At 36.3% G+C, this 22,030-nt stretch overlaps 1 protein-coding gene across 6 annotated transcripts in view; it reads right to left on the bottom strand.

Annotated features, from left to right (window-relative positions):
* The window catches only part of LOC106871929 (regulating synaptic membrane exocytosis protein 2), a 309,716-nt gene that overhangs the window by 70,553 nt on the left and 217,133 nt on the right, over positions 1–22,030 (bottom strand). For all 6 annotated transcript variants that reach the window (XM_089355577.1, XM_089355576.1, XM_089355579.1 and 3 more), the window contains one exon: positions 1,142–1,261. In XM_089355577.1, the coding sequence (XP_089211703.1) occupies positions 1,142–1,261 (120 nt within the window). The remainder of the gene's footprint in view (positions 1–1,141; positions 1,262–22,030) is intronic.

The raw sequence follows: 22,030 nt of genomic DNA on the forward strand, positions 1-22,030 counted from the left end.
TTCAGGATGATAATGCACCAATTCACACAGCTAAAGTTGTTACTGAATGGCACAAGGAACATTCTAGGGAAGTTGAACATCTTATCTGGCCACCACAGACCCCAGATCTCAATATTATTGAACATTTATGGTGTATTTTAAAAAAACAAGGAGTCGATATCCTTCACTATCATCTCTACAAGAACTAGAGACTGTTTTAGCTGAAGAATGGACAAAAATTCATTTCGAAACAATTCAAATTTTGTACGAGTTACATACCTCGTAGAATTCAAGCTGTAATTACTGCCAAAGGCGGTCTTACCCCATATCAAAATAAATTTGTTTGAAATATTAAGGTGTTTCCATAATTTTGTCCAACCCCTGTATATATAAATATATGAATACATATGTATACAATATATATACATATGCCTATAATATTATATAATGTTAAACTGTTTTATATCATATCAGTGGTTCATATATATATATATATATATATATATATATATATATAATAATATTAGGGACAAAATCCAAAATTACAGGTAAAAAACTCAATTAAAATCAATTTATAAAAAATTAAAATTAAATTGACCCTTATAGTCTTTAGCTTTTAATTATTAATTTTTCTATATGTGATAGTGGATTTTCATCGATGAGTTCTTGAAAATTGGTTATTTTCCCTAAAACTATATATATATATATATATATATATATATATATATATATATATATATATATATATATATATATACATAAGGATAAGTATATTAAAATGTGTTTGTGGGAAAACTCATTTAAATAAAAAGGTTGAGAACCAATGCTAGGAACCAGTGTATTATATTATTAACATATATAGAATTAAGTGACTTTAAAATGGAATATATAAACAGTATTACCAGTTTCTTAGTACCAACTTCACATTGCACAATGCTATGTTTCTACGTAACCTTACCGGTCTCTTACAAATCATTTTTTGTCCATATACTGTACAAACAAGATTTATAAATACGCTGCAATTACAAATATGTATTCTATTAAAACAATCCACTTGAAGATAATGGAGTAACATCTAAGCCAGCGTTGTACAAACTCTATGCTAAGAGCTAAGTCTGTGAAGACAATTGTATAAGAAAACTAATATTGATTAAAATGTCACCTTCTCGAATGTTTCCTTGTAAATCGGCAGGGCCTCCTTCTTCTACATTCGTCACATAAGCACCCATTCGTCCCCATTTTCCTTGTTTTCCTCCGATAACACGCATTCCAAGTCCTCGAGCTGTAAATGAAGTTAGGATCAATTAGCAAAACATACAACTGCGTTGAATATGCAAATGAAAATTTAAAAGAAAATTTCATTTAAAACTAGTTGGAGAAAATTGTACGAGATAATAAGGTTTCCGAGCAATCAGGATAGAAAGAAAATAGTTAAGATTACTGTTAAAATGTATGATTCACAGAAATATAGGAAGAAAATCTTATTCCAGCAAAATTAGCAATGAGCCAGTAAGGAATCCTCAAGGCGATTGCTTGACCTGCTAGAAATAGTAGCGAAGTTTCTCTCAATTCACAATGTAGCTTTAAAAAAAGATACGTTTTGATAATGCAGTCCTAAAAACTTCAAGGTCACAGATAGAATGACTTCGATTAAATGTCTATTTAATTAGAGATACGTTGAAGCTAGATGACAGTTACCAATAAAACTATTAGTTGCATTCTACTCAAGATTACTTTTTCCAGTAACTTCAGAAATACTACACCTTTTTGTTGTCTTCAGCTCTTGCTGTGGCGGCGCAATGGCCCAGTGGTTATGGCAGCGGACTCGCGGTCATAGGATCGCGGTTTAGATGCCCAGACCGGGCGTTGTGAGTGTTTATTGAGCGAAAACACCTAAAGCTCCACGAGGATCCGGCAGGGGATGGTGGCGAACCCTGCTATACTCTTCCACCACAACTTTCTCTCACTCTTACTTCCTGTTTCTGTTGTGCCTGTAATTCAAAGGGTCAGCTTTGTCACACTGTGTCACGCTGAATATCGCCGAGAACTACGTTAAGGGTACACGTGTCTGTGGAGTGCTCATCCACTTGCACGTTAATTTCACGAGCAGGCTGTTCCGTTGATCAGATCAACTGGAACCCTCGACGTGGTAAGCGACGGAGTGCCAACAACAACAGCCCTTGCTATCTTAAATTTAACCGTGATAAATCATAATTAATGATTTTATGTTCCACCTTTGACTCTCAAGTTTTTAGGGGCTTTTTTTCTGAAATCTAGGACTGCATGATTGAATATTATTTCCCTCATAACTTTTTCAGTTTTGGGAATTTTCAGAAAATGTTTGCCTATTTATTTTCTCCTTACGGGAATTCATGTAATTATGGAAAAATTCAATTTTTCGAATTTAAAAAAAATTGTTTTTGGTTAATTTTTCGAAATTTTCTTTTTAAATCATATTTTAAAATAAAGACAGTCTGAATTTTGGACTTAAAACCCATCAGTTGATCATTTTATGGGGAGAAAGACATTCTTTTCTTTTCTAGGTACAAGGCCCGAAATTTTTCAGGACGCAACTGGTGCTTAATTTATCAATTCCGAAAGGATGAAAGGCAGAGTCGACCTCAACGGAATTTGAACTCGAAACATAAAGACAGACGAAATACCGCAAAGCATTTCGCCCGGCATGCTAACGTTTCTGCCAGCTCGCCACCTTATGGGGAGAAAGATATTGAAAAACATCAATATGTCAGACTGACAAACAAACGAGGAAGGTATGAGGTGGTTGTGAGATGTGCTAAAAATAACTGTTAAATAGGCCTTAAATCGCGCGCCAAAATTTTAATTTTGGTTGCGTTTTACATAATCGTACGGATTCGTAAAAAATCTTTGAAAATTCGTAAAAATTCTTTCAAAATTTCAAAAATTAAAAAGAGTTATGAAAGGTTATATGACGTACGTAAAGCAGAATTACGCCCAACTGGAACCCTCGCCGCCATAACCGACGGAGTTCCAGTTACATTAATTAAAAAGGGAATAAAACCATTTCATCTCTAGCAGACAGTTAGTTGTTAACGCTGTTGAGCCTTACGCAATTCTGACAGAGTAGATCAATACTGTAACCATCTCTCCTTTTTGATCTTTTTCTCGCTCTTCATTTGTGGAGGTTTGCTTGCCGGACTAAGTTATTTGATATGTTCTTTCATTAAAGACTGTATAACATAGTTTGAACGAGGTTCGACAGTTAATTCCAGCTGTACGATCCTGTGAAGGCTCTCCTCTAGGTCCATATGGGAAAATTTATAAACATATGACACACGAGATTTCCACATTATTGATCAACTCTAAACCATCACGAGTAATCCAAAAACAAATATTTAAGGCACTCAAAGGAAAATTGACACGCTAATTAGACAAACTTCATCGTCGGAAAAAAATTAATATCTGTTATTTTGATGGCTTCTACTCAAACATTTTATTCCAACGCACACTAATTCAATACCTAGCTATTAATTTTAAACATGAAAACCTTTCTAAAAATTGTTGCATTGAAATCGAATTTTCTGTTAATTAACACTGGGAAAATAATCGTTAAAACATGCATGTTTTCATTTATGGAGAAAACTTCACACCTGTACAAAAACCTATAATTTTAAATTTAGACTTAAATAGTTGTCAAAATCGTGCTTTAATTCACAGCGTGAATAACGTTGTCAACGAAAGACCCTCTACAACAACTTGGGAGTTTCTATGAGCCAACAAGACAGATTCTACCCTGTCACCTAACTGGCTAGATATAAATTCCTTCAAATCACATCCTATTGTGTACTTGTAAATCGTAGTCGCTGATACACACACAAAACAAGACAGCATGGGTAGGGGGTCATTGATAGTAAGTCTACTCAGACAGTTTACCTGGAATTAAAACTACTAACAACTCAGTAATCAAGAACTTCACTTTAATTACATTATTTACATTATTTACATTATTTACATTTGACGGATGTTTGTCTTCATCTTGTTTGCTGTTAACACAACGTTGCGCTCTTAACCACTACACCCGCACTTCTAACAAATACGGGCATATGGCGTAGTGGCTAAGAGCGCGGGCTACTAACCCCAAGATTCCGAGTTCGATTCCAGGCAGTGACTTGAATAATAATAATACTAATAACATCGAAAAATACCTTAGGAATGAGAACCCAGGTTCGAAATTTCCCCAAGACGCCTGATGAAGGTTGGAGGGATATCAGTCGAAACATTGTATTAACAACAAAGATGAGGACAAATATCCGTTAAATATAAATAATGTAAACAATGTATATAATTCCTCATCTCTTAAATATAGAACGGTATTCACTTTAATTGTTTGTTTTTAGGCTTCTCTGCAATTCACCAGTTTTCAAAACATATTACATTCACTGTTTACAAATCGTGTACATCGTTTTATAAAGAAGAGACTATATCTGATTGGCTGTTTTATTTTCATGACTTATAGAAAAGAACAGATCTTGTATGATATCAATTGATCATCATCAAGACGGTTTTTAAGATTTCTACTTCAATGAAAACAATTCAACGATTATCTGCCGGCGATCCTACTTCATAATTATTCCACTTTCATTTCCTTAGACACATATGCACACACTTAACGCTTTCGCTTAAGCATAGTAATACTAATAACTAGTTGTTATGACTTGATATACATATGTTTCAGAATATAGCGTTAGTTGAGTACAGAGCGTAATATTATTTTCTACTCAAGGCACAAGGCCCGAAATTTTGGGAGAGGAGGGCCAGTCGATTAGACCGACCCCAGTACGCAACTGGTACTTAATTTATCGACCCCGAAAGGATGAAAGGCAAGTTGACCTCGGCGGAAATTGAACTTGGATCGTAAAGACAGACGAAATACCGCTAAGCATTTCGCCCGGCGTGCTAACGTTTCTTATTTCTTTATTGCCCACAAGGGGCTAAACATAGAGGGGACAAACAAGGACAGACAAAGGGATTAAGTCGATTACATCGACGCCAGTGCATAACTGGTACTTATTTAATCGACCCCGAAAGGATGAAAGGCAAAGTCGACCTCGGCGGAATTTGAACTCAGAACGTAAAGACAGACGAAATACCGCTAAGCATTTCACCCGGCGTGCTAACGATTCTGCCAGCTCGCCGCCTAGTACAGAGCATACTATTAATTATTGAATGACAAGGAACAGGAATTAAGAAATGAATTTCATTAGCTTGCCGTTGTTTCAGTTATTAGAAAGTGTGCACTCCGATGTGATAAGTCCTTGTAAAACATCTTATAACAGAAACAGCCGCAAAGTTAATAAAGTTGAATGTTGTTGTCATTCAATAGTTATGTATGTGTGTTTTTGTGTGTGACTATGTGCGTAAAATATTTGTTTTTGTGTTACAAAATACATATAAAAACTATTAAACATTAAACTGAAGGATTTCTTTTAGCAGGATACATAATTATTAATTTTTGTAGTGACTTCGAAGTTTCAGCTTGCTTGCCGTCATTAAACTGGAAGTTTCGAAGTGATTGTCTACCCTTTCGTTGTAAGAATTAATGCGCGTGTGATGTGTAAGTTAATATGTGCGTACGAAAAGTACTGAAGATTTCCTGGCTTTAAGGGTATCGCGAAAGACCTGCTTAGAAGCCCAACCTTCCGAGTTCTTTTACAGGGCTTACAAAAACTGAAGGACCGTTGCAATAAGTGTATGAATGTGGGAGAGGAATAAGTTGCATAAAATCATAATTAACTGATCCCCATGTATTTTCTTTTACCTTAGCCAAGAGCTTTTCAACACTCCTTCGTATATGTTCGACTACTGTGGAGAATCAAAAGTCTAGTGTTACCAGCTCTTATCCTTTGTATGAGAGAGAATGAAGAAGGAAGAGAAAATCGTGAGGCTTCAGTTGTAAGCTTCTAAATGATAAGACTGGGGTGATGCTTGGAACAAAATATATTGTGGTAAAAGAGCATGTGGAGTTGTCAAACCGAGCAGCGAATTCAGTCTACCAGTCAAGAAGAGATTCAATCAATCCGAAATGAAATGAGCTTTCTGATTGTTTTCGACACAAACTTTGACAATTATTACGTACTAAAAGTTTCAGTTGATCTAAGATACCGTGTGATAGAATTGAAAAAGAGACCAGATGACGTGAATCAAGTTCTACTTACAAGGCATGAATCACTCCGAGTCTGTAGTATAAAGCACTTGTTCAAGACATCTTGTGATGGAACCGAACATATGACTTCATGATGTGAAACAAACGTTTTCACTAAACGATCATGCTAGCGTACAAGCTAACAAATAAATGAAGATTCCATGAATGATGGTAATTCGTTTCACTTAGGGCCAATAACTTGGTATCTCTCGATTGTTGACAGACGGTAGTATATGTTTTCAACAACAAAAACAGAAGCAATCGATACCTTCTCCATTTCTACTATTACCTCTAACAATCAGAAAGACAGAATTCTGTTACTGGCTGCCATCTATCTGTTCTCAATGTTTAAATTATTTGCTTTTTATTCGTGTTATATTATATTTTAACTTGTGTAGCGCAGACACCTTTTGCTGTGTGCACCACGCAACAGTAATTTCGACAAAGAAAATCTATTCTGTATTATTTCTATTCAATGCATACACATGGACCGAGCTGAAAACTTCCACAAGCTATCTACGGAGTATTATTACATAGCAATTGAAGTTTACAACATTATTAGTGGAAAATACACTGGATTTCATTGATTTTTTTTCATTGCAAGTACTGTACGGCTTTTTTTTAAAATGAAAAATAATTAAAAAAAAAAAAATTGGTGAAGTTGAAATGCACAATGTATGTCAGAAGAGAATATCTTTCGTGACAAAATACCCGAGAGAATCAAGTGTAAACCAAAACAAGGATGCCGCTCTATCTGCGAATTCATACATGGACACACACACAGACACACGCGCGCGCGTACGCACACACAGATGTACGCACAAACACATACAGAGATATGTATGTGTGTGTATATATCTGTCTCTGTCTCTGTTTCTCTCAGTCTCTCCCTGTCTCTCTCTCTCTGTATATATGTGTGTGTGTTTATATCTAACATATATATACATATGAGAGTTATATACATACATACATATATGTGTGTATGTATATACATATACATATCATGCATATGTATATATGAATATATATATATATATATATATATATATATACATATATATATATATATGTATATAACTATGTATATATATATGTTAGATATAAACACACACCCATATATACAGAGAGAGAGACACACAGACAGACAGACAGACAGACAGAGACAGATATATACACACATACATACCTCTGTATGTGTTTGTGTGTGGGTGGTTGTGTATGTGTGTGTGTGTGCATAAAATTTGTAATGCTATATATACGGATTTATAGAATCATATAGCTACCACAAAAAGCTCCTCTATTGCACCTGGCTATCATACCATATAGTAATCCAATACGGAGGAGTGTAATGCAGCTGCAATCCAAGCGACTAAATCGATGAATTTGCAGCGTGTGGAGTATATAAACCCTAAAACGCCAGGTTGTATGAGGTGTGAATATATTCATTTAACTCTTGTTATCCTTAGGATTACGGCTGTTTCGCAGCCTTCATCATGTAATAAGAATTTTAGTGTCTGCAACAATGTCTGCAACAATGTCTGCACCAATATGCAGGCTACGCATTCTACAATGCAACTGTACATTTAAAAAATCAATGCAGATAAAGAAGGCCAGCTCATCAGATCACCAAAATATCATTGTTCCATTCGGCGTGTGAATACAAAATTTTCGTTTCTATTGAAGACGATCGAAAGATTTTGGTTTCAGTTCCCAGACTGGCGATGCATTGTGTTCTTGAGTAAAACACTTCATCTCACATTGCTATGCAATCATTTTGACACCTAACGCGTGGTACACTGTGAACCTGTTCAGGAAACATAGATTTCATGGAGAGAGTGTGCTAATGTCTGGCACATACATTTGGTCACTATAAACAAACCATTTATGCAGGTCATTCGGCTGAACGCTCATACGTCGTCTTCGATAGGAGAGTCAATCATGGAAGACAGATACTAGATAAAATTAGCTTCGTATAGTTATTAAAAAATAAATATAAATAAATTTTCTTCTTCTTCTTCTTAATCCTTCACTCACATGTCTTTGATAGAGGCTATATGCCCAAGGGGCTTCAACCAGCTTGTAGGACGTTTGCGTTATTATGATGGTTGCCAAGTATTTTATACTATTTTGGAATAAGAGGTAATAATTTTTGTTATTATCATCATTATTATTATTATTATTATTATTATTGAGAGAGCCGTGCATGCCATCAAAGTGACACTAGAGTAAAATATACGAAGCTCATTATACCCATCATGACTACCCTTCTGATAAGGGTAGTCCAGGCACATGCATCACAACCATATGTGCACGACATGGTAATCTTATACCAAGATAAACAGTGCATGACCTTGTAGGTGGGACCCAGTTAGAATCAATTTTCTTCAGGTCGAGTAGCGCACCCTCCTCAAATGGTACGTGAATAAGTTTTGTTTAAGGATGATGAACTAAACACCCATGTTTCCAGAGGTGAATTATTCAAACCCCAAAGAATTCCTCTCAGCACATGGCTATAATACTCCCCGCCCCCACTACTTCTGCTTGTGATCACAAATGCACATATTGTCAGCCACTAAGGAACATACTTAACTGGTTAAAGTCAAGCAACTGACAAGCAAATCTGTGGTATTAAGCAGAATATTTGCTGTAGCCCATCTTTTATACCAAGACAAAACAATGTACATGGCAACACTTCTAATCAGTTAAGATCAGAAGCCATGAGAGCCACTGCCTGGTATTATTATTATTATTTTGTTGTTGTTGTTGTTGTTTTTGTTGTTATTATTATTGTTCAGTAATTTTATTTTTATAACGTGCTTTCACTTCACTGCCGAGCGCAGCTCTGTGCGCCTTGGGTATGTGCTGTGGTTTGCTGTGGTGCTCTTATGTTTACTGTATTGAAAGTGTATTGCGTAGAATGTGTGCAGTACCCAGTAGTGCAATTTTCTGTATGTTATATATATTTGTAAGTCCTGGTGTTTTTGTTATGTATTTGTCTGAATATTTTTTTATTATACCTAAGGCACCTACTATGATAGGAATTGTTTCTGTTTTTAGATTCCACATTCGAGTTATCTCTATTTCCAGGTCTTTGTATTTTGAAAGTTTTTCCATTTCTTTTAGAGAAACGTTGTCATCTGCTGGTATTGATACATCAATTAGAAAGCATTTTTTTTCTTCATGATCTTTGACAACTATATCTGGTCTATTGGCCTTAATTTCTCTATCTGTGTGTATTGGCATATCCCAGAGTATGGTTGCTTTCTCGTTTTCTGTGACCTTTTCTGGTGTGTGTTTATACCATCTTTTTTCTGTTGTTATTCCATAGTGTTGGCATAGCTTCCAGTGTATATGTAATTTCTGGTGGGAAGGTTTTGGTCTTGTGCAGCAATTAAAAATCCTTCAGTCTCTGCTTTGAGTCCTGAGCTTCTCAACCATTGCTGGGATTTTTCTCTGTCTATTTCTTTTGCATTTAGTTTAGCCCAGTATTTACCATCGCTTTTCTTGCCATCGTTCTATCATGGTCCGTTGCTGTTCTAGTTTTAGTTTGGATTTCATTTGTTTTATAGCTTTTGTTGCTTTTTCTTCTTCTTCTTCTTCTTCTTCTTCTTCTTCTTCGTATTTGTTAGATAGATTGATTTCTTGTTTGTATTTGTCAGCTTCCTTAAATACTGAAAATAGTTTTTTGTTTTGCTCGTGTTTTGTGGCTATTTGTATTAGTTTTCCTTGCTTCTGGAGTAGGTATTTTTGCAGTCCTATGGTGGTTATTTTATAATAGTTTTCTAGCTGTATAAGACCCCTGCCACCTTCTGTGCGTTGTATATATAGCCTTTCTATGTCAGATTTTGTGTGGTGCATCCTATATCCTGTCATTATTTTTCTTGTTTTCCTGTCTATTTTAGATAGTTCGTTTAGTGTCCAGTTAAGGATGTTGTAGCTGTAGCTTATAACTGGGACAGCTAAAGTGTTGATACCCATTACCTTGTTTTTAGCATTGAGCTCTGTTTTTAGTATTGATCTAACTCGTCTATAGTACTCTTTCTTTATTTTTTCTTTCATTTGTGTATGTTGTATCCTATCTAGTTCATTGACTCCTAAATACTTGTATGGTTGGCTTTCGTCTAGTTCTCTTATTTCATTGGCTTTATCTAGTGTTATATTGCTACTTTTAACTAATTTTCCTTTTTTCAGGGTTGCTTTGGCACATTTTTCTAATCCGAATTTCATATCTATTTCCTTGGTAAAGCCGTGTACTGTCTGTAGTAATGTTTCTAGCTCTCTGTCGTTTTTAGCATATAATTTTAGGTCATCCATATATAGAAGGTGGCTGACTGTTTTTCCGTAGCATTTGTAACCGCATCCAGTTCTATTTAGCAATTCAGTTAAAGGTGTGAGTGCCAGGAAGAACAGGAGTGGAGAGAGCGTGTCTCCCTGGAATATTCCTCTTCTAATGGGGATGGCTTTCGTTTTCACAAGTCCTTCTTTTCTTTGGAGCTGTAGCACTGTCTGCTATTTGTTCATTGAGTGCCTTATGTATTTTATAATAATTGGTGCCACCTTCTTTATGGCTAGTGTTTCCAGAATCCACTTGTGGGGAACACTGTCGAAAGCCTTTTGGTAGTCCACCCAGGCCATACTGAGGCCTTTCTTCTTTCTGCGGCTGTCTTCAGTTATGGCTTTATTGATCAATAATTGATCTTTACAGCCGTATGAGCCCTTGCAGCATCCCTTCTGCTCTTCTGGAAACAGGTTGTTATTTTCCAGGTGCTTACATAATCTCTGCGATATTATTGCAGTAAAGGCTTTGTAGATCGTAGGGAGACAGGTTATAGGTTTATAGTTTTGTGGTTTCTCCGTTTCCGTGGATTTGGGGATTAAGATGGTTTTCCCTTTCGTGAGCCATTCAGGCATTGTCTCTGGCTCTGCTAGTATGTTGTTAAAGTTTTCTGCCAGCTTTTTATGCATTCTTGGCAGGTGTTTTAACCAGAAATTGGGGATCTTGTCGTGTCCAGGTGCCTTCCAGTTGCTTAGTCTTTGCAGTGTCTGGGTGACCTCTTCAGTTATTATTATCATTATTATTATTATTATTATTATTATTTCAAAAATTCCGCATAGGTCAACTTTGCCTTTCATCCTGTCAGGGTCGATAAAATAGGTACCAGTTGTGTACTGAGGTCGATGTAATCAACTGGCCCCCTCCCTCGAACTTGCTAAAATGTATAGACATGTATGCACGTATCTGTGTACATACGTATACAAGTGAGCTTGAACGTTGGAACTTAGTGCACATGTACTGCATAGTTCAAGGTCAATATGTGCCAAGCAGCTTCACTCTGCCTGCTTTAGCTTCGTTCTATGGTAAGAGTCCGGATACTTATTGATACATAGGCACACCGTCACTCACACACAAACATATATATGTATTTGCGTATACATACATACATACATACATACATACACACACACACACACACACACATACATACATACATACATACATACATACCCACCCGAATCTGATCTCCGTGACGTCTGAGTTCAGACCACAGTCCGGAAACTAATAACGCAAACAATTATTGACTATGCTTTGAAAGAACTCTGTATATTCGCCAGATACAGACACACACAAAGAGAGAGAGAAAGAGAGAGAGAGAGAGAGAGAAAGATAAAGAGAGAGAGAGAGAGAGAGAGAGATAATGTGTGTTTGTGTGTGTGTGTGTGTGTGTGTGTGTGAGAGAGAGACGTAGAGGTGAGCAGTGGGACTGGACGATAGATATGTATATATTTGCAAATGTGTTACTATCTCCGTGAGTAGTTGCAGGAATTTATCTGTATTTCTGTGTATGTATATGTGAGTTTCGTAATATACTTTGTTTCACGAAATCCACTTTCCAGCGTGCTGAAAATTTACTGAAAGCTTTTATTAATTAATTTCTAACATTATAAACATTACAGGAATAATTTAAACATATGAAATATGCAAGACCGACGTTCTTAGTAGACTCTAATTAGATTACACACGGGAAATTAATTGCCAACATTTTAATTAGTCATTTATTTAGAACGTGATAAGTCGAATATAATATATGTTAGCATCCATTTTAATCTCCGACTTGTCGAGGGTCAACTGGGTTTCAAATCCTTAGGGATTAAGGCCTTAGGAACAGTAGATAAGCCCATTGAAATTTATTTTACAATAAATGTCACACATTCCATTCTAGTAATACGAAACGTTCATAGCTGATATGCAAATAGCACCTGAACACGAATCGAAAAAATGCCAACTGAGATGTAGTAAAAATAACAAGCATATAAAATCAATAACTTGATAATTCTTGTAAAATCGAGATACAGGATACAGTAGAAGATTCGGGGCTACAATAAAAGATACTTTCCGAAGGTACTAAGCATCCGAGCTGAATGCAAAATTATGTGATTGCATAACGTGCTTCTTAACCACGCAACGAAGCTTGCGCCTACTTTGGTTGCGTTTCTTTGAAGGAAAAGATAACATCTACTTACTCTAAAGTTCTATTTCAAGCCGCAAATCTTCAGACAAACAGATGCTTATATTCTCATGCAAACATGCATATATATGTGTGTGTGTGTGTGTGTGTGTGTGTGTGTGTGTGTGTGTGTGTGTGTGTGTGTGTGTGTGTGTGTGTGTGTGTGTGTGTGTGTGTGTGTGTGTGTGTGTGTGTGTGTGTGTGTGTGTGTGTGTGTGTGTGTGTGTGTGTGTATATATAGATAGATATATACACATATATATATATGGTGTCTTTAAGTAACTTTCTCTTATATTTAAGCATTCCTCGCCGCCCCCTTCTTGATTTGAGCGTCATATTCACTTCCCACCGACTTGGGCCATTGGTTCCTTTCCCCTTCTATCACAAATTTCGCTTCCTTCGAACCTCTGTTTACTGATTTATTTCGTGCTCCTTACTTTTTATACCCATTTCAATTGAATATATGTGACTCGAATGCATGCACCTGCCTCTAAGACTTTAGCTCAACCAACTAAAGTACCACCAGGCCCTCCAAGTTAGGTCTACCATCTAAGAAAAGAAAATCCTTTCCGCACACTTTTCTGTCCACAATATTCGATTACAGTTCCCATGTGCGAATTTTCACTCACATGCCTTTGATAGAGGACATATGCCCAAGAGACTGCGCCGTGGGCTTGAACCAGCTTGTAGGACGTTTGGCTTGTATCAGCTTGTAGGACGTTTACCATGATTGTCAAGTATTTTATACTACTTTGTATTAAGAGCTAATACTTTTTGTTTATGATAATTGTTTGTTATTATTATTATTATTATTATTATTATCATTAGTAGTAGTAGTAGTAGTAGTAGTAGTATCTACGATGGGGCCACGAAGTATACGATGAAAATCCAGAGTCACTCGTGGTCGGTGAATTTTTAATAAAAATGCGAAGGTGGTTTATCAATTCAAAAATCGATATCCACGAAACGATTATACTTTCTGATTTTTTAAAGCTAAAAACCATCCTGTCGAACGTCTTTGTAACCCCTAAAAATATCGTAACCATTGGTCCAGCCGTCTGGCTGTGAAGAGGGAACAGACAAAGAGACGAAGAGACAGATGCACATAATGCCCATTATGGTAAGATAGCAAGTCTGCCCATCTACGATGGGAAATAAAGGGATAGGGTGAAAAAACCGAATTTTCTAACGCAGTATTGCTACAGTTTCTCTGAACCTGGGCTCTGTTTCATTTAAATTCACGAACTATATGGTGGCGGGTGGATCCAGAGTTTATATTCGTCGCCGGAATTTTAACAAAAAAATCAAATGTAATTTATTAATTCAAAACTCAATAACCACTGAATAATTATACTTTTTCACATTTTTTTCGCTAAAAACCTTCTAGGAGTACCGCCTTCGTAATTCCGAAAAACATTGTGACCATTAGTTTAGCCGTTTGACCGTGAAAACAGAAAAGACAGACAGACGTATATAATGCCTGTTATCGTAAGATTATTATTGTTATTATTATTATTATTATTATTATCGAAACTAGACAGGTGTCAATATGCCCCTTGGTGTTACCCTTGAGTAACGTTCGTCTGTATATCGTGGTACGAATCGATGAGTGAGCGTTCTATTTATTTGCTCAGCCTGACGTTTCCGCGACCTTGGTCATCAAATCCAAGCCAATGGTCCAGTAGATTTTACTTCTGCCAGTTTATATAATGCAACACCGAACTGCTCCAAAGACTTCCAATGCACTTGTGAGGGTATAATAAACCCTGCTCCGCTTTCGGCGAGGTACTGATGTAACAGCTTTTACCGTGTATCATTTCGCATTCATTTCTCAGGTGAAAAAACCGAATTTTCTAACGCAGTATTGCTACAGTTTCTCTGAACCTGGGCTCTGTTTCATTTAAATACTTCCTCTTTGAATCATGATGAGCAAAAGTAATTTTTTATGTGAATGTTTTCGCAGGATAAGCCGTGAAGGTATGAGAGAGTACTACCGTTGGTATAATCAGTTATAGCGACAGTTTTTTTTTTTTGATACTATTACTGAGTGAGGCATTAAATTTACTTTTGGTGCCTTAAAGGTCATTATTATTTATTTACAATATGTCTGCATTACTGACAATTGTTTGCATTTGTGTATTTCTTTTTTCATAAAAACGTTTTGACTTTTCCTTTGAGGGGGTACCTCCTACATGTTTTGCTCTGTTGCTAACGTACAATAAAGATACAACGCAAATCAAAAATTTTCTAATAAAGTGTCTTTTATCCCCAGAGGTACAAGGAAATGATTAAATGCCAGTGTTTACAATGGTAGTCAAATTCAATTCGAAAGCATCCACATTTAAATCACATTAACAATCCAGAACTTCTGAACCAAAGTAAAACATGTTTCACTCATACAGAATTAAATAATAATAATAATAATAATAATTATTATTATTATTATTATCATTCTTTTAAGTGTCTTCTACTATAACCTCGGGCCGACCAAAGCCTTGTGAATGGATTTGGTAGATGGAAACTGAAAGAAGCTCGTCGTCTGTGTTTGTCCCTCCACCGTTGCTTGACAACCGATGTTTGTGTGTTTACGTTCCCGTAACTTAGCGTTTAGGCAAAAGAGACTGATATAATAATTACTAGGCTTACAAAGAATAAGTGCTGGGGTCGATTGGTAGACGGAAACTGAAAGAAGCCCATCATACACTGTAGATATATATTTATATGTGTGTGTGTGTGTGTGTGTGTGTGTGTGTGTGTGTGTGTGTGCATGTGTGTGTATGTATGTATTTGTATGTCTGTGTTTGTCCCCCACCATCGCTTGACGACCGATGTTGGTGTGTTTACGTTCCCGTAACATGGCGGTTGTGCAAAAACGACCGATATGATAAGCACTAGTTTTTCAAAGAATAAGTGCTGGGGTCGATTGGTAGACGGAAACTGAAAGAAGCCCGTCATATATATATGTATGTATTTGTGTGTTTAAAGGATTGAAAGTTTAAAGGATTGAAAGTCTCCCACAGTTGAAACTTGGAAAATTACAAGCGTGTTCTCGCTCTATCCTGTAATGAATCTTTCCACTAATTTATATTAATCTTCTTGGTTATTGACTATAGGGTTATTCTTACTAATGACTACTTTATTCATCACAAATTTTGTTCTTCATAAGCGTTTATTCTACTAGGTTTTTATTAGATTCATTATTTATGTGTTTAAATTAAATATTAACATTTTAATTATATGACATATAAAGCTTCAGTCTCCTTACATCTTATATTTCTCAGCATATAATTAGTTGCATTTCCTTGCAACATGTCCATATTCTTAATTACTACTTCCAATTATAACTGTTCTTCATGTATTTAGAACTATATCATCACCTCTATTATTAATTTTGCTTCAATGATAATAGCAACGACATCGTTAGTTCACCAAAGAAAATGCTGAGCGGCATTTCGCTCGGCTTCACCTTCAGAGATCAAATTCCGTCACGGCCGACTTTGCCATTCGTCCTCTCCGATCGATAAAATAAGAATCAGTTGATCACTAGGGTTGATGTAATCAACTTACCCCTCACACGAAATTGCTGGCCTGGTGCCAAAAGTTGGAATCATTCTTCTTCTTCTTCTTATCATTATTATTATTATTATTCTCCTTCCTTTTCTTCTCCTTCCTCTTCCACTTCTTCTCCTTCCGCTTCCTCTTCTTTTTCTCCTCCTTCCTCTTCTTCTTCTCCTTCCTCTACATTTATTATTATTATTATTATTATTATTATTAATCAGTAGTCTTATTTTTATCACATGCTTTCACTGCACTACCTAGCGCAGCTCTGTGTGCCTTGGGTATGTGCTGTGGTTTGTTGAGGTGGCTCTTATTTTCACTGTATTGAAAGTGTTTCATGTAGGATCTGTGCAATACCTAGTAGTGCTATTTTCTGTATGTTATATATACTTGTTAGCCCTGGTGTTTTTGTTATGTATTTGTCTGACTGTTTTTCTATCATACCTAATGCGCCTACAATGATAGAAATTGTTTCCGGTTTTACGCATTACATTCGAGTTAACTCTATTTCCAGATCATGGTATTTTGAAAGTTTAATATTATTATTATTATTATTATTATTATTATTATGAAGGCGGCAAGTTAAAAGAAACGTTGGCATGCCTGAAAAAGCGCGTAGCGGCATTTCTTCTGGCTTCACCTTCTAATAATCATGGAGTCAAATTAATTTGACAAAAATCAGAGGAGTGAAATTAAAGATTTGAATCGATGTTTCAACTCTGATTTCACTATGTTAAAACAAAGCAACAACAACAACAACCCGCCAGTGCCGACCGAATCAGCAACAGCAAGGAAAATGAAAGAAACACCAAATTGAGAGTAAAGAACAAAAATTTAAGATGCAAAATGAAATTTCCGATTCAACACACCTGTAAATTACCTCTACCCACTGCCACCATTTTCCCAACACAGCACAAAATCAAAACACTGTGACTAACAAACTTAGTGTTGGCGGATTCACTGACATTGTGCTCCAGGTAGAAGAAATTTCTTTAGCGTCTCAATATTCAAAAAGGGCATAAACAGTCCTTACATAGTATGGCCAAAACATCGCTTTAAACATGCTAGAATTCATCCGACAAGGAACCAATCTCAAAGTTGTAATTTACAAATTCAAAGGAAAAGCTGAAAATAAAGTAACCGACACAGCAGCAAACAGAAAGTGCCTCAGACTTGTCTGGTGCACCAAAATGTACAGTGCTGAGGAATACAGCATTGTAGGCGTTAAATTCCCGAGGGCGAAGTTTGTAGGTTCAACGGTCATAGAAACAAGATTGATCAGGCCAAGGGATGGATCTACTGATCAAAACGGATCACGGAAGTGTGAAATACGTATCGAGTCACTCTGCTGGACTGCACACGGCTGTATGTGGTCGTTGAAGGAAGTATCATTAGGTATCATTTGTGTGATAACACAAACCATCTGAAAGTCCACAACGAAAGAGGAGAGAAATAGGACTCTCAGATCTGATGACACCGTCACCACAGCAGCAACAGTGCCCACAGGGCAAACAGCGGTAGAACCAACGATAGCGTGCGGCCACGATAGCAACAAAGACAGCTACTTCAACATAAAAACCCTTCACTGAGAAAGTAGAATTACAAGCACCAACAGTAGTAACAACAACAACAAAGACAACATTAAAAGAGGAAGCAATAGCAATAAAAACAACAAAAGAGGTACTGCCCTTAAGATCCATTTCACTGATGACTGCAACACCAATTCAAAGCCTCCAAACAACGAACAAAAGTAAATGACACCAGTTCAAGGGATACCATCCTCCATTTGGGACCACTCAAATATGTTTGTAGTGAAGGTAATTGGGAAGAAAGCGAATTGAAAAGAGTACAAAGAAATAAAAAGAAAAATGGATAAATCACACCAACAAAAAAGCTGGAAGTTCAAACAGCAACAACGACACAACAAACCCATTTCTAACATCAACCATAATATCAACACCATTATAACTATCACTGCCACCTCACTGCAGGCACAACCACCATCACAGACACCAGCAAAACTGAATTTATACCCAAGCCAAGAACAAAGAAACATTATAAACTGCACGGCCATAAATACAAATAACAACATATACCATCAACACACAGACATTACTAACAACGACTTCAACACCCTAACAAATATCACCCCATCAAATATAAAAAGCCATTTAAACAACGAAAACATATACAAAACTATAAAAAACTAAATTCCTGACAGAGTAGAAGACTTCAGAGAGAGTATCTATAAAAGGCAGCAGGGAACTGCTCGTGGTAACACCCATAATATACCAGATGGCCGGGACACTGTCCCGCCCTAACAGATTAATTGAATTAAGTCTTTTTCACTTTCCTCCTCCTGTTGAATATGGCGTTACTCAGAATGGGCAGTGTAAATGCACGTGGAACTGGATCACCTTAGAAGTTGGGCTAACTGCTCAAAGCTTCGCAAGATGGAAATATTGCGGTCATCATCGAGAAAACAATCTCCGATCCCTCGCATCCATTTTCGGTGGAAACCAAAAATACCTCCAAGTCAACCGAGACTGAGAGGCGGAATTGTTTTCTTAATTCGAAGTGGTTTGGATCTCGCGATATAGATTTTCGTCTTGAACTCGCAAGGTAAGGTAATGCCACTGGACATGACCAACGGTGAAGGCAATACCTTCGGAGTAGTAGTTTTTTACGGGTCCAGGCGATCAAATTTCCTTAGGCGTCTAAAGTGTTTCTTAAGAACATCCAACTCCTTAGTGCTTGTATGAGACTGGAAAAGTATTTTGCACGCATGCTTCGACTGTGTTGAATATCTGATATCGACGTAGATAGGCTATTGTACGACAGTAGTTTAATCATCTGGAATAGTACACTAATAGATCAGGTGTACCAAAGGAAATGAATTCACTCCCTTTTTGCATGTTTATTGTCGTTTTAAATGCATACTTACACATGTTCGTACATACATATATGCACATGAGTAAAGATCGATATTGTCACCACTCGCTTTAACTGCAACCATAGAAACTATTCTGCTAATTGATGTAGGTGGAATGGGTAGGTTTTTGTGGAGGAAGTAGAAACTATATTTTATGACTACTGAATTGGCAGAGATCGCCAAAAGATAGTAAAGCATTAGAAATAATAGAATCAAAACGACAGATTTCCACAGGCAAAAAAACATATATATATATATGTATATATAAAATTTCCTCTGATAAATTCTAGTTATCACTTTATCAGTTGTTATATAGATACTTTAACAATGAGCTGAAATACATTTTGATTCTTAAGTGCTGTTCAGACAATGTTTGCAACCGCAATATGCAATGATTAACTGCCTAACTATATATATATGTATGTATGTAAGCATGTTTACGTGCATTGTGTTTTTAAATCATTCACTTAGACTATGATAAATCCCTAATAAATACACATCCACACAATGTTTCTCCAGTTATAAAATGGACAAGACCTTTAAATCGATTGTGACGTATAACCACAAGTCGTGACTGAGTGTATAAGAAATTCGTTTCATAAACGATAAGGCCCGGATTTAGAACACACATTGAGAATCTTGAGCAAGTTTATTTATCACAGCTTCTGGCTGCTCCAAATCCTGAGTGCATCTGAGTTGACAGAAACTGTATAGAAGCCAATCGAATAGGAGTGGATTGCGCATAATTAACTAATGTAACTTTTTCCATGTCTGCGTCACCGTGATCATGCCAGAAATTTACGTTGACACTGGAAAGCTCAGTCATTTCGCGTACTAACTCAACCAGCAAACTACCCAGTTGATTGATACACGAACGCTCATACATCAAAATCGACGTGAAACTCCATCACCATTGTCTGCTCAAGCCAATTCTTGTGCCTTAGATAAAATGCATCCCCGAATTACTAACTGCCAATTGTCTACGAATTGTTATTTGATGTTGATCAATCGTTTTAAGATATTTCATATGCTGTTAATGATATAAATATTTCTAGAAATACGTTTAAGCAATGCAGATAAGAAGGTAGGCAAAATATGCAAGGTAATGTCAATGAATAAAGACAAAGGCAAGATATGGTATTACTCTATGCAAGCTGATTGTTTTTATTATATTTCGGAAAAGCTTCTCTTTATTAAATATACGATAGTACACAATCCATGAGTCCATAGACAAATCCTTAGCATTAATTGGCTAATCCGGTGCGTTGTCACGTATATTCAGTTTTAAAAAGTGGACATGAGCGCAGGTGTGGCTGCGTGATAAAGAAGCTTACTTCGAAATGCAACCATGTGGTTTCGAGTTCTGTATCACTGCGCAGCAACTTGAATGTCTTTTACTGAAGCCTTGAGCCAACCATAACCGGTGAGTGAATTTGGTAGGTGGGCACGGCGTGAGTGCCCGCCGTGTGTGTGTGTGTGTGTGTGTGTGTGTGTGTACACATACATACATACATACATATATATATATATATGTGTGTGTGTGTGTGTGTGTGTGTGTGTGTGTGTGTGTGTGTGTGTGTGTGTTTGTATGTATGTATGTATGTACGAATGTATGTATGACTGTGTCCACTCTTCTGTTTGAACTATCGGTGTTTATATCCCTGTAACTTAGCACTTCGGTACAAAACCGACAGAGTAAGTATCAAACTTAAAAATATGTACTATGGTCGATTTGTTTAACTAAAACTTTCAAGGGAATACCCCAGCATAGTCGCTGTCAAAATACTGAGACAAGCACACGATAAGAGTGATTCATATCACATTAACATCCTCATTTTGTAATTTATTCCAAATCCGTCATCACGAACATAAACAATTAGTTTAACACTTCATAAAACGCATTATTTATGGTACTGGCTAGTAATATGCGTAGACTTGCTGGCATATAATTAGCAAGTTAGTCGTGATGTCGCGAAAGAGTCAATGTATTCTGCAAGTTAAATGTCTTTTTTTATGTGCCGCCGGTAATGTTTTGGACGTGAGATGGTGACGGTGGATGTGAAACGCTTAAGTGGAATGTAGCATTTTAATTCATCTAAACGAGAATGAGGATAAGGTAAATTGGTCGTGTAGCAACGGTAAGCGTCAGATATTTTATTTTCAAATTTGACTCGATTCAAGCAAAAAGTAAATGAAATGAAATAAAATAAAACAGAAAGAAGCTGATAGAGAGAAATTTAAATGAAAATCGTCTGCCAAGTGACAAGTATAATAATAGTAACTGAAAATCAGTCTTAAAAATTTATACAAAGTTATAGAAATAGTAATGAAAGGAGCTTAAAGACATCAAGAGTTGACTTTTAGAAGTTTCAAGATTGGTAAGAAGTTATATATTTTCCCTATTAACTTATACTTTTACTTGTTTAAATTACTGAATTGTGGTCATGCTGAGGCACCATTTTCAAGACCTTAGCCAATCACTAATACCGAATTAATTATTTCATCGATTTATATTTATTAAATGACTAGTCTCCACCATATTGACAGAAGTTTTAGACATGAATAAATGGATACAGAAACACACACACATAAAGTATCAAAATTACCGACAAGAATAATAACACGTAAATAAAAGTGAAAGCAAAGTGCAACTATTTATTTGGCTGTTACTGAGCGATTAAGAAAGCTAACGTGATTTTAACGTTTCGAGAGTTCGCTGCTTCTTTTAAAACATTAATTAGAAGGAAAGTGTTTAGTTGAAGGAAAGAAATTGAGAAACGGGAAAATATGCATTTGGTCTCTGCCGAGTCATGTTCAAAATGGTGGAGGTCGAATGGCCAGTTGTGAAATAGAAAAAATGAGATCTCATATATA

The sequence above is a fragment of the Octopus bimaculoides genome, chromosome 7 (genome assembly GCF_046866305.1).
Source record: "Octopus bimaculoides isolate indiv1 chromosome 7, ASM4686630v1, whole genome shotgun sequence".
In the NCBI taxonomy this organism is placed as follows: Eukaryota; Metazoa; Mollusca; class Cephalopoda; order Octopoda; family Octopodidae; genus Octopus; species Octopus bimaculoides.